This window comes from Branchiostoma floridae, chromosome 4 (assembly GCF_000003815.2).
Source record: "Branchiostoma floridae strain S238N-H82 chromosome 4, Bfl_VNyyK, whole genome shotgun sequence".
NCBI lineage: Eukaryota > Metazoa > Chordata > Leptocardii > Amphioxiformes > Branchiostomatidae > Branchiostoma > Branchiostoma floridae.
Window position 1 is genome coordinate 25,438,438 of NC_049982.1, and position 14,846 is coordinate 25,453,283.

Here is a 14,846-nt window from a genome sequence, read left to right on the forward strand (position 1 = left end):
AATTAAAACCGATGGTAGTCTAGTTTGATTGATTGAGTGAGTGAGTCCGGTAGAGAGTACTGGTGCAATTATTCCACTTTCTATGCAATATGATACGTACAATCTTCTTGCTGCACCTGTGTGTTATATGAATTGCAGCATACGAAAGTTGGGGAAACTTTAAAAAGTTGTAAGACCCGATTTTTGACAAAAGACAGATGTTGTCTGGACCTTCTGACCATTATCTAAAAGTATCCAAGTGCTTGAGTAACGTTTAAACAGATTACTAGTATCTCATTACCTCGATGTCTAACCTTCATATACACTGACGTCAGAAAGTTGTGTCAAAGAGTTATGTCAGAAAGTTACACCTGCAAAGATTGTTAGACACTAATTCTGAATTGAATCCTGGTTCCTTGTTTTATTCTAAAACGTTGCAGGCTTTTATATGTATATCTATATAAGAATTAGCGAACACTTTAAATAGAGCTTAAAAAGGTGTCAAAAGATAATGGCCCTGTATAGTCTACCCAATCAGAAGTCGTGTCAAGACGCCATGACAGGCAGCCATCTTTGTTCCAGTAACCAACCAGAAGCCAGGAATCGTTCCCTGGGTAGTTAGTTGTAGCTCTCGTTTCCAGTGTGGCTACCGAAGGACTACTAGCAGAGCAGACCTGTTCGCATCTTGGATTTATCACAAGCAGTTGCTTCCAACTCGCAGATATATTCCAAGAAAGGCAGACTGTTGTTTCAGAAGATGGACGGATCATATGTGTTTCTTTGACAAAGTTGCAGCAACGGCGAAGCCTTTAGAACGGATACTGGAAATAATGTCACATTTAAAGCCTGGATACCAAGAAACGCGAGTATAGTGTATTTTGAACCGGTATACTGTGGTGCTACGCTTTAGCTTAGTAACTCTTATTGAGTGTCTAATTCTTTTCTACATCTAAGGATTTATATATGGTGGATCTATCTACGACTAAAAGGACTTTGAAAAGTAAGTGTACGAGATGGACCAAGAATAGTTTCTATTCTAAAACGTACATGCCAGCTGTCGTGTCGAAACTGAACACGAGCGATGATGCCTGTGCTAGTTCAACCAAAGCACCGGTTCTCGATAGAGTCGTTGGTGGCAAAAGACGACCACCCTGCACCGAAACAGGTTCACAATGTGTCTGCGGCTGGAACGGCATGCTTCCCCGCCGAGTCTCTACCGGGTGGCCGCGGCCTGTCCGCTTTCTCGGTCAACCCAGCGTTCAATCGCCCCCATCATCCTACCATCGTGTCCCAGCAGAACTGTCATCAGACAGACCCTAGATCATTCCATAGACTTCACGATATCCAGGTTACGGCCACGGCAACAGCGGCGACGGGGTTTCCTTCTTCAGTATGTACCGTACCGACCTCACACTTCCTCGCCGAGTACGGAGGCGGGCTGCCCGTCGGCATGGCCCCGTCCGCGCCCCGGCACACGGTCGTCCCGCCGCACGGTCTCTTACCGCAACATTCCATGTCTCCGATTCACCCTTGGGTCGTGCCTCACGGATTCTTACCTCAGCACAGACTACAAGGTACGTGTTTGAAGTGTTTTCTTTCTTTTCAAGTTTTCACAGAAAAATATATCAAGAAGGCGGTTACAGGAGTGTAGCGATCAGACATAAACTTCTGTAGACTTGGCTCAAGAATCTTCTCTATTCTACTCTACTTATTACTGCAAATGTGAAGTACCAAAATATTCGAACACACCCTCTTCTGTATGATCTGGACGTTATATTGATATGCTATGCTTTCCTTCCATATTTGGGGAATAGGTGATCACTTAAAGTTGATTAAGAATAAATTGAAACAGTAGATCTACTACACGCTTTGGAGGGATTGATACAGGAAGGATTAAATGTTCTTAAACTAGGTCAAGTGACTCAAAGCTTAGGTTTCATAATTCTAAGTAGTCCAGATATCCTCAAAGTTAAAACACCTCTCAAATTTTAATTCATACGTCTTAATTCTTAACTGTATCTAAAACAGAAAGTATCAAACCCTCCGAAATATTCCTTTGTCCTGTACAAACCTTTTAAAGACATGCTGGTGTACTAGAGTAGTGAATCCTGGGGTCATCTAATAAACCTCTTATGTTCTAAAAACAAATTTATATCTTAAGTCAATATTTGCAAAACTTTCCCCTTAAAATAACGTTTATAGTTTTGATCATCATCATAACAAATACGTCTAGAAAGGGAGGAAACAAACGTAAAACAGTTCATATTTATCTAATAAAACGGGAAAGAATTCGCAGGGGTAGACAGAAAGGTACTGTATTGTAGCTTCTCGGCTGGTGTTTCTTCTTGTCAAAAAGTCAACAAGCGACTTCCTTTACCGGATACCAGCTGTAATTTCTTCTTCCTTCTCGTTGTCTTCTACTGCCTGTCATTAATTCTTGGTAAATTAAACACCGTGCTTTGAAACAACACTCGCTCAGTCCTACCCTGCATCATGTGCATGGCTGTGGTTTTGGTTTTGGAGCAGCTCAAGTTACCGAGCTGACTTTATGAGCTAGACGGGCGGGATGGAAGTTGAGGCCGGCCGACTACAGACAAAAACTGGCCCTCAGATTTTATATCCTCTTTCTAAAATCGTGTCAAAATAGTTCTGAATAAGTCAACAACTTGTAGAGAGAAAGAGAAACATAAGTGTCTATGAGGATTCCTAGTATCATTTCTAAAATAAAAATCGAGATGTACCGTTTCTTACATACTGATATCTGATAAAACAATGAGAGTATAAGCCTTATTTCATAAAAAAGGTGTACAGACTGATCATTACTAAAGAATTGCTAATAATGAGTAAATTAAGCAAGGTATTAAATATGCTGTACTTCCACCCATGTGTTATGTTTTAAGGGGGACAGAGAGTGATATGTATTCTTAACGATACGCTTTATGTCAATGGCCAAGACAAAATAGTACCACCTACATATTCGATGTTATATGATCTTATATCGAAGTTATTCTTTTAAGACCCAACTGTCATTAACAATGTAGTTTTCATTGTCATTGTTGTCGTTCATCTTTGCAGTGCCTACATACATAGCAAGAGCGCTATAGGTCAGCAAGTTGCTGTTTCAGTAGCAGTGTATATTTTTACAGGGAGGGGTTGCTAGCCCTTTTCCCTTTGGCTTGAGGCACATCCTTGACCACAGGACTCCCATGATACGCCCCTCCCGAAAGACTGGTGCAGCCCAAACCCCCTTTCAAAATCGTTAATTATATCAGTCCTTGGTTTGTAAGGAAATCAACTGACATAGAAAATTTCCTCGGCCACTCGCACAGAGTTTCAGCGGACTATAGCCCATTAACGCCCGTAGGGAAACGTCTGAACATGCGTTAACAGCTAGACAATCGTCCCTTGTCTACAACATCCCACCTTCTTACACACAGAAAATAGACTCATCGTGTAATTTCAGCTAGTGCTTTGAAAGGAGGCTATCTTGTACGTACAGCTAGTACAGGAGAGAAAAAACTGTACGAAGTATCCAAGCGAGTATGTAAACAATTTTAAGTGGCTTGTAACACCAGTGTAAACGATCTTGACGATAAGTTGTTGACCCAAAAGACGGGATAAAAAGATTTGAACCGCGGGAATCTGACCCCTCACAGCAAGACCATAAGGCCCAAACAAACTACCCAATCCAATTTTTCTTCTTATCCATGTGCAATGTGTATATGTACATACTGGCAGCTTACAAATCTGTCGTTTTTGCAAAGGATAATCCCAAAATAGCACAGGATTCAACCCCAAATAATGTTTGTGCGGTCTGTACTTAATTTGATATTTATCTTTTATCATGCCATTCCAATACCCTTAAGTAAAGTGGTTAAGGCTAGTTAATCGCCTTAGAAAGCTTAAGTTAAGGATCCAATATGATAGCAATGATCCCATAGTGTCAACTATGAATACATATTTAAGGTGGGCTTTAGTTTAGATGGAAAGGAACATTAGAAGAAAGGGACAAAAGTAAACTGTTGACATCTGTGATTATGAAAAAATCTGGGGGTGAGTTTTAAAACCATTGACCCGTTCTTCTTAGTATTTCGTGAGAGACATAAAGTGCAATTCAACAGGCAAGTTAAAGGAGAATTGCTAGCAACTCCTCTGTAAAAATATATATACCCCTGAGTTTTTCTGTAGTTTTTAGATGACCTGTTCTAAGTTTTATACCGTGATTGTTGTTTAAAAATGTACATTTATTCTGTCATATGGATGAAGCTGGTTGCATCGACCAGCTTTACAATGGGTGATTGCTAATCCTTACTTTAGTCATGGCTGGGCGATATCTAGATAAAACACATCCATAAATAAAATAACAAAATAGTAATTGTGGGTTACTATATTATCATAAACACTCTTGTTTACTTTTCATACCGTCAACATGAAATGTTGTAAATATGAAAGAGCATGAGACCTCCATATAGCAGTGTCTACATCGTTTGGAAAATACTTACTTTTCTATTTACGGCCACTTTAGATTCCAGGTGACGATCGCCACAATTCAAATTATTCGGTGAAAGAGGCGTAACTTATTTTGTTTGTAGGCAACAATAGAGTATTTCAGTTCCTTAATTTGTTGTGGTTTGAAGGTAAATTGATCAATACTAAATATGAACAATTCGCGGTTGACGAGGAACGGTTCCAAACTCTACTATACTATACTCTATATACCGTAGAGCATAGTAATGATTAAAACAAGAACAAACGTATACGTAGCGATGCACTGACCACGCTTGTATATGCACCATAAAACTAAGAATCTGTGACTACATTTTCTAATTCTCTTAGAATACTATAAACTGAAGTTTCGAAAACACTGTACAACTAAATCACACACCAATCCGACAAAGAACTGTGGGTATCAAACACACTCAACAACGACAAACTCTATCAAACTGCCAAAACCTTTTAAAATCCTACAAGGAAACCCATCGTCTACCGCGTGTCTCACAATCGGAATACTGTAAGTGTTTCTTCTTGAACGTTTTCTCTGAAAACAAAAAACGACTTTATAAATTTCTCCCCACAGTTACAGAAAGCAAGCCTGGCTTCATGTACCCGTTCCGTAAGCCCAAGTGTTCTCTAACCATCTCCGAAAGCTCACAACACACCACACCACCGCCATATCGCACATAAACTAGCATTATACATCAACTGTTTTTCTGGAACTTTTCATTTGAAAACGACTTCATGAATTTCTTTCCACAGTTCCAGAAGGTATGCCCGGCTCCATGTATTTATGTACCCGTTCTGTAGACACAAGTGTTCTCTATCTCCGAAAGCTCAAAGCTCAACTTGAGCTCAAAAGTACCCACCCCATCGCGCATAGATATACATCATACTAGTGCCTCAACTACTTTTGATTTAACTTCTGGAACGTTTCATTCAAAAGCAAAATCGACTTTGTAAATTTCTTCTCACAGTTCTAGAAGGCACGCCCGGTTTCATGTACCTGTTCCATAAGCCTAGGCCTATTGAGTGTTCTTTATCTACTTCGGAAAGATTACAACAACACCAACACCCCGACAACCATATTTTAGATATGCATCATGCCTAAACTATTTTTCTAGAACGTTTCATTCAAAAACGATTTTATAAATCTCCCTCTCTTTCTCTTTCCACAGTTCCAGAAGGGGCGCCCGGGTTCATGTACCCGTTCCGTAAGCCCAAGCGGGTCCGCACGGCCTTCACGCCGACCCAGCTCCTGCGGCTGGAGCACGCCTTCGAGAAGAACCACTACGTCGTCGGGCAGGAGAGGAAACAACTGGCGCAACAACTCACGCTCTCCGAGACACAGGTGAGAGAGAAAAAACAATTTCTGTTTTGGGATCTATCTGATAAATTTTGCTATAGCTGCATATGCTCCAACTCCAACCTAGAATTTCATTTTGGGCGACTAGTCATGTAAAAATGCACAGAAATTGACCGCAAGACATAAACGAAGTAGAATGTTCGTAAAAGCTAATAACATATATATACTTTCTGCCTGTGTTCAGATCTTGAATATGAAATTCTATAGGTAACTTCCAAACTTTAACCAAGTGGTGCGAGGATTCCGACGTACATTTTTCTGACACTTAAATGTCAAGAATATGCTGTATGTTACTGTACAGTTAAACCTTTGCGTATACAGCAACCTCCATGGTTTGCAATTGCCTGTTCTTTCGCATTCAAATGCTTGTCTCAAGTCTGCTTACTGCGTAAACGTTCATTGTTTTATTGTCACGGTTAGAGATAAAGGATGTAAAAAAAAACACAAACGAGCACTTACAAAATGAGCTACAATAAACTCTGAACGTTTGCATTTTGAAACTGAATACAAATGTAAACGTTTAGAAACCAAATATATACAGTATATAATATCAACAAAAAACGCCAATCATGTGTTGATAATACTAAAAAAGCAAATTGTGTCTCCAAAATCTACGATATATGAAACAATCGTAAATTGAAATAGATAAATGGAGCATGCTTCTCTATGATATATGTATATCCTCTATGACTAGATTTTTATTCAGATGTGGTCGCCAACTATACAATTCTCTGTATGATATATACTATTAGATATTAAAGTAAAGCGGTTTGCACGATTTTTGTCTTTCTGTGTTTAGTAGAAAAATCACAAATTCTTCCTTGTTTGTTTGGTTTTCAATAGTTTTGCCCTTTGGGGCCACATGTGAAACACTCACTCAATCAACTAAACGGTTTTCCGAGTCCATAACGACCACCTCTGACTTGAACCATAAACGCATGTACATGTGTGTATAATCTAGGGGGGTTAGTGCTTATGTATGTTGTAGATTATCGTTAAACCTATAATTAACCGTTTTGCCGCCCCCAAACGACCGAGTGTCCATCAAAGTCGCGACGGGAACCGAACAGGAAAATATGGCCAAGTCTTTACATGTACCTCAATACCCATTGATTGATAGCTCTCTGGTAGACATAATAAAATACAGGCTTTTAATAGTACATTTGCAGTGCATAAAATCTATCCACAGATCGTAAATTTCTGCTTAATATTCACTATTTACAATCTCATGAAATACACTAATGGCAAAAGTCTGTAGGACGTTTATTCGAACAACCCTGTGAGTTTAGAAAATAGAACGTTGCTATATTCATATTCAATGTGATGAAAACCACATTGGGAACGATGTCCACCACAACGTACTACTACATGTAGTTGAATTTGACAAGAGACGTGCAATAAAGAAATTGGTCTTTTAGAGGCACTGTCAGGAGTGTTTAGAGGAGCGCTTACCGACATCATTATCGTGGTTGGTGTTTGAAGCACATATACAATGGGACTAAAAAGTCTGGTCTTCTGGGGGCATACGCACTGTCAAAAGTCATACATACAATCTAAGCTCACAACACAGACGATAGAGAGTTTGGGAGGGCGGCTTACAGGTAAAGACGTCTGTTTTCAGTATTGCCTATGAGTATGAGCCAATGACAAATCCTGTTCCCGCAAAAGGTACAATGATGACCTTTTTCACAAAGGCCATCGCAACAGAGCTAGGAATCTAGAAACCACACGAACGCGACTGTTCCATGAGTATGAAGGGCTCCAATTTGCCTATCGCAAACCAATCGTACGACAAATGTAATCATGGTGCTTGATACTGGTTCGATTTTTGTGCGACAAAAACAGTTCAAAAGTTGCGCCCAGAGTGTTGTATGCAACAAACGTTCTCTAGCACTTTGTTTGACTTTTCATAACGTCGGGAAAGCAACACTTGCAACATTTTATAGTATTGCCCCTTTCAGCCCTCTCTATCGTTCTTGTAAATTCGTCCCAGAAGCTCTCTCAGCCCGCATTGCTTGTTCACGCCCGGTGGTCCGCTGTAAAGCCAGTCGTTTCGCAACCGCTCTTAATTTTTTTCCGGCGGACACCCGGGTCTAAATAGTTGCATTTATGATTTCATGATTCGAAGCAGATCTCAGAATGCTACTGAGCCTCCTAAAATGTACCGCCAGGACTGAGGTAAATGGACTGAGAAGACCTGCGTGTGTAGGGTAGGTAGCCGGGAACACATGTTGCATTTTAGAACCTCGGAGAATTTAACGGAAAATCTTGGGTAAACACACTGGCTGGCTCGGGTCATGGGGTGCTTTTGTTACCGTATGTTCTTATCAAGTGGGGCTTTTCGTCTTCCTTCGCTTAAAAAAAGCCAACCCAAACTGTCTAGATATAGCCAACATTCGAGTATTCGAGTAGTCCCTTTTTACAATAATGAAAATCACTGTCTATTGTTACAAGTGTGCCCCCTATTTTTCTACAATAAACTTGTAACTAGCCTTCGGAAACGAACCTGTAAATAAACGTTATAATCTAATCTTAAATACGGGTATACAAATGATTATAAATGTATATATAGATTTATATAGATTGTTTTGACTTTCTTGGGCGTTTTATCGCTTTAGAAATTCGTCTCTTGATAACGTTGATATTTAGATCTTCTTCTGATGTTTTTGTTTTATTGAGCAAGATCTGTTACAATTTCCTTTGTTACTATGTATGATAGAACGCGACAGCTGTGTAGATACAATGTAATAGTCCTCTAAAATTTTGATTTAGTAAGGGTCCGGGCACGGCATGCATGTATACACACAAACATGCCTGACCGCTTTAGGGATTTGTTCTGGATATAAACATTATTATATTAAGCGATGACATGATTTTATGATTTCAGGGCTTCAAATATGAGCGTAGAAACCCTCATTCTGGTTTATATCAGATACATAACGTTGTTCATGTACAATTGCTCCGGATACGCTGATATCTAAAAAGTGCTTAAGACCAAATTAGCTTCAAATTGAGGCAAATAGATCCATACCATTTATAAAACAAAGCGTAGACCACACCTATCTTAAACTAAACGGTTTCTGATCACCTTAACGAGCTGTTAAGAGGGTACAATTAAGAGCGTACATAATTAAATGCAGGTGCTTTGTCGGAAATCACCTGCGTGCTTTGATACAATCTAAACAAAGCACATTGTTTATTTCCTATACAGGTATTCCTAGGTGTGTGTCCAAAATCGTTAAGAGTAAATTGTCCGATGTTATCGTCTACATTATCATATAAAACGCTTTTGTCTGTAAACGATTATCCTTTGTTCCGTCTCTGATCTGTGTTAGAGATTAGAGTTAATGCCTTGTTAAAGAGTTAAGGCGGTAGCGATATAATCAAGAATTTCTTTCTCTTTTTTAGATCATCTAGACTCAATTGTTTCCCGTATTTTTCGCATCGAATGCTCTGTTGCGAATTAACTGTCTGGTGATTGCTTTCGGAAAACAAACAGAAAACGCACCCTCTTTGAAGAATGTAAATATATCGGCACTGTATAGGATATGAACGTCATTTTTAGTATAATTTCGATTGTTGATCAACAAAGTGATTTAAACTATGTTTTTCCGCTTCCTACACTTAAGTAATACGGACAAATTCACATTCCTTATAATTATGCGCATCACAAAACATTCTCTCTTCTTACGTTTCTCTCGTTATATAGAAGTGACAAGAAGCCAAACCACATTATTAGTATTCACACTAGCCTCCATATATCATGTGTACTTGTTAAACTCTTTAATTTCTTGTGGCCTGCATTTACCCCAAAGTGGTAAAGGCATTTATCCATTCGCACAGTACATCTTTTGTAGCTTACCTTCAAAAATATACTATTACTCCCGCGAAAAAAATGAGGTACTTGAAGGTGTTTACAAATTATTCAAATGCTGATGAACAACTGTCCACATCAAATACTGTAGATAAGACAATAATGAAGAGCACATGGGTGGTGGTGGTAATTGTGTTGATTGTTATCGTGTGGAGAGAGATAGAGATCTCTGTTGTATTGTTGTCCCCAATAGGTGATTATTCCCGCCGGGTTCACACGTATACAACATGGCTTCATGACGATTAAATGGTTTGTCGCTCACGGCTTCAGTAGGTGTAAATTATCTCAGGAAGGGGGCGAATTATAGATTGTTTTCTACGTAGAATCGAAATGATGAATATTTGTTCATTTCTTTTCGACGATATTTACATGCATGTTCTTCCCCGCATACTGTGCTAAGTGCAGTAGCTTTAGTATTACATGAAATATATGGTAAAATACCATTGCTTGTACTGTTGATAGTGAAGAGGGTAGAGACAATGCAGTTAGATATTGCTTTATATGCTGTCACTAAATCTATAGCATGCATCATGCTATCACTCAGTCTGTCGTTTACAAAATGTTGAACACATAATGCTACTACTAGAATCTATTTATCGTATACATGTTATCATTAGATTTATCGTTTCAAAACAGTCAAGCATAAAGATGTATATGCTACAAATAAATCTACAGCTAGACCTTGTTATCACTAGGACTATTGTTTACAAAACAGTTAAATGTACACGGCTATGCACCAACTTAATCTATAGTATAATCTATAGTTATTTCTAACGCTACCGCTTACAAAACAGTACAACATTATATCTAAAGTTATGCTCCCACTAAATCTATCGTATAAATGTTGTCTATAAATCTATTGTTTACAAAACAGTTAAACACATGAAGCTATGCTGCAACCAAATCCATTGTTTATATGCTATCACTAAATCTATCGTTTCCAAACATTTAAACATTACAAAACTATGCAACCGCCTAATCTATTCTGTACGTATTATCACTAAATCTATTATTTATAAAACAGTTAAACACATGAAGCAATGCTGCAACTAACTCTTTTGTTTAGATGTTATCACTAAATCTATCGTTTCCAAACATTTAAACTTTATAAAACTATGCTAGCGCCTAATCTATTCTGTACGTATTATCACTAAATCTATTGTTTACAAAACAGTTAAAGACATGAAGCCATGCTGCAACTAAATCTTTTGTTTACATGTTATCACTAAAACTAACGTTTCCAAACATTTAAACATTATGAAACTATGCTACCGCCTAATCTATTCTGTACGTACTATCAATAAATCTATCGTTTACAAACAGTTTAACATTTACAATGAAACTACCACTGGCAAAACCTTTCATGTACAACATAGTTTAACATTAAAAGCTTTGGTAAGTTGAATCTACCTAGGCCTTAGCATAGTTTCCCAAAGCAATATTCGGGTGAAATTGCGACGTCGTTGTGTCGTAGGAACGTGTTTACAAACTGGGATTTTTTATACTGAATCGGCCGGTGATAAACACTTGAAATGTGATAGAATGACAAACATCACGTGAAAAAAAATTGTTCGAGATAATATTTACAGTTTGGGCGCGAAAATCCTCCGTTCTTTTACGTAGAGTTTTTAGCAGCCATTCCAGAAAACAAAGAAGGTTGATACTTAAAAGGTGTCCGTTTCTACATGCCCTCGAAACTGAAGTACTTTATAGAATTTCTGGGACAATTTTCGCTCTGTTTCCTTTCCTTTGTTTCTTTTTCTAGAAATGATTGGTTTGGCTGTTTGATCCGGGAAATCCTATCGTTTCACCAGTAGCTAGGAAACAAACATTCATGTCAATACTTCAAAGTAATTAGAGGAAAGCTTTCGAAAACAGCTACGTTTATGAGTTTATGGCGCAAACAGCAACCCAAACATTTGTATGACAATACTTAGACAAAACAGAAACTGTTTCTCAATATCATCAAACATCTGAAATATTTTGCGTTTGAGCTAAATCTTTCTTTTTTGTTTTCTCTTGCCATTTTGCAGGTGAAAGTCTGGTTTCAGAACAGAAGGACCAAATACAAACGGGACCAACAGGAAGACGAAGGTAGGAAGTCTCCACCCCGTCTGAAGGGCGCGCACCACGTCAACCGGTGGCGGGAAGCCACCAGAGAATTCGTGCAGTTCCAGTCGTCTGCGTCCTCCCCTTCTGAGCCGGATTCCTCCATGTCGCCTAGCTGAGACCAAGGACATTATATCTAGCTGAGACTGTACGGACATGTAGAAAATGTTTCAAAGGAGCAATAAGTGAAATATCTGAGAGGAAGAGATGGTTTTCTGACTTAAAATGTTTGTTTTTCAAGGCAAAACGGAATCCCTGCAGTTTCGGTCGTATGCATCCTCTTCTTCTGAACCGGGATTCTTCCATGTCTCCTTGCTGAGACTGTACGGACATTGTCAGAGTTTCAGAGGAGCAATCAGTGAAATATCTGTGAGGAAGCCTTGGTTTCTGACACAAAATAATTTTTTTAAGGCCACAAAGGAATTCGTGCAGTTTCAGTCGTCTGCGTCCTATCTTTCTGAGCCGAATTCTTCCGTGTTTCACAGCTGAGACTGAACAAACTTGTCAATCCGTTTGGAAGGAGCAATCAGTGAAAAATCATCTAGGAAGCCTTGGTTTATCTCTGACACATTTTTTTTTCTGAAGGCCACAAAGGAATTTGTGCAGTTTCTGTCGTCTGTGTCACCCTCTTCTACGCAGGATTCTACCAAGTCACCTTGTTAAGACTATCTGAACTGTACAAACTGTTTGAACGGAGTAAAGAGCGAAGAACTATATGTGAGAGTGAGGAACCTTTGATTTTCTGACACAAAATGCTTTGGTCACAAAAGTATTTGTGACGTTTCCGTTGTCTACGTCTTCTCGTAACCTACTAAGCAGGATTTTTCCTTGTCAACGGAGACAGCATGAACTGTAGATATGTCCAAACTGTTCAGAAGGGGCAGTCCGTGATACGCCTGAGAGGAAATGTTGGTTTTCTGTCACCAAATTCTTAAAGACCACAGAGGAATTCATGCAGTTTCAGTGGACTGTGTCCTTCTCTTATTTTAGCCGAATTCTTCTTTGTCGCCAACTTTTGGCACACCCAAACAATAGAGACATTCTCAAACTATTTAAAGGGATCAAACTGTGAAATGCATAAAGAAACCTTGGTTTTCTGAATGTCTGACCCAAAATGTTTTGTTTTTAAGGCTGGCCACATGGAAAAAACAAAAAAGAAAACATTTGACAATGACATTGCACAGAGTCATCCTTAAGTACATGGCGACGTGGACAACAAAATGAAAACAAATTTGGGCAGAAGTTTGTTGTCGTTTGCACGAACCAAGAAATTCCGGGGTCATATATTCCTATAAAAAGGGTGACCGATGTATTGTGTGTTGCCCGCATGTTGTTATATCAATTTGGAAAAAGGCTAAACAATTTATGATAAAGAGATATCATTGTTTTTTTTAATGTCCATGTTTTGCGCCGAGATTGGAAAATTGTGTTGACGTCGTCTTGTTATTTCCCGTTATTACTTTCATTCACGTACTGACAATCAAACATTGAATGACTTAATTTGATAGGTGATTACAATTTTGTCACCTTGTGTCCATTGGGAGAAAATTATCAACGTTTCTTTGTCTCAGTTCCTATGTGAGCATTGTCTACCATGACTTATGTTACTGATGGCATGTAAATGACAAATGTAAATACATTTATATTCAGCTCAAGCAATAGCGTTTAAAGTTGCAATACGTCACTGTCGTAATGTCTAGATTGTTCAGATGGTTGTGGTGTCAATGCAGTGGTTGATTGATGGGAGAAAACGGACCAATGGGAGGCGTTTAAAAAAAACAAATTACAACGGTTCATAACGTGAAACAAACAAAATGGCGTCTGGTTGTTATTGACCCTTTTTTTAGTGACAAACATAGAATATAATAAAAATAATGGAATATACTGGCTACATCGTTCTGTATTGAATATTCATATGGAACTGCTATGGAAGCTAAATTATTCATCATTTATGACACATATGAATCTATCTGCAATAACAGCAATCTTTTGGACACCTCAGTGTCAGAATGTCGTCTGACTACAACGGATTTTACGTCGGTGAAGGTCACTCAAAAGGTCATAATTCAAATTGAATTTTAAGTATGAACGTAGCAAGCAAAAGGCCATAACATATAGACAATAATTGATGTTGCTTATGACACCCTAAAGCACAATTTTCAAGAGTAATGATAAAAACCGGATGGTAAAAAAGAGGACATAAAAATACATGGGGACATTTGATTGTCAGAGTTTTTTAGACGTAAACATTTTAATCTAACCGATTATTTCCGATGTATTTAGTAACTTTTATTAAAGCAATTCAACCCGGAAGCTATGTAAACCACTCAGGGGACCGATAAGATCCGGCATATGTGGACAGGTGTTCAGTAAAGACAGAATTCTTACTTCACTTTACTTGTGTCAATGAAGATAATTATCCAAGGGACCATTAAAATGTGATCACTTTGGCCAGAGGAAGAGGTAGCCACTTGTAGAGGTACTAGGTTTGATTCTCAATAACAAAGTTGAAGCGACTTTAAACGGTTGGACTGCCCAAAGCATGAATAAATGATATGACAAGTATTTACGCTTACGAAATGCCATACTGATAAATGGTTCTGTCATGTTCTTGGGGCCAAAAAAGTCTTCCGTCAAATGCAGGTGCAGAAGTTTTCAATTTTGTTTTTTCTCGAAATCGTTATTACAACATTTGATGTTATACACCTGGTACAGATATCTAAACTTATTACTGCATTGAAACAATGCAGCATGATAAGAAACAAATTTTCGCTGAGATATTTCTCAGCTACAATGTATAGAAATTCTTGACAGCAGATCCTGAGAATTAGATTTTTTAATTCATCATTCACTGACATACAGTTTGGGCTGACTAAGGACACAATAATTGAAGAACGTAAGGTTTTGTTTGTGTGTGTGTTTGTGTGTGTGTCTTACTCTGTGTGTGTGTGTGTGTGTGTGTGTGTGTGTGTGTGCGTGTGTGTGTGTGTGTGTGTGCGCGCGCGTTTGCTTGTGCGAGTGCGT

General features: G+C 38.5%; 2 protein-coding genes across 2 annotated transcripts in view; one reads left to right on the forward strand and one right to left on the reverse strand.

Moving 5' to 3' along the window:
- The window catches only part of LOC118413226 (5-hydroxytryptamine receptor 1D-like), a 276,722-nt gene that overhangs the window by 254,054 nt on the left and 7,822 nt on the right, over positions 1 to 14,846 (reverse strand). The window lies entirely within an intron of this gene.
- LOC118413229 (homeobox protein EMX1-like) lies at positions 569 to 13,245 on the forward strand. Its single transcript, XM_035816462.1, has 3 exons — positions 569 to 1,553; positions 5,652 to 5,824; positions 11,747 to 13,245. The coding sequence occupies exons 1-3, from the start codon at positions 1,061 to 1,063 to the stop codon at positions 11,939 to 11,941; spliced, it is 861 nt and encodes a 286-aa protein (XP_035672355.1). The 5' UTR covers positions 569 to 1,060; the 3' UTR covers positions 11,942 to 13,245.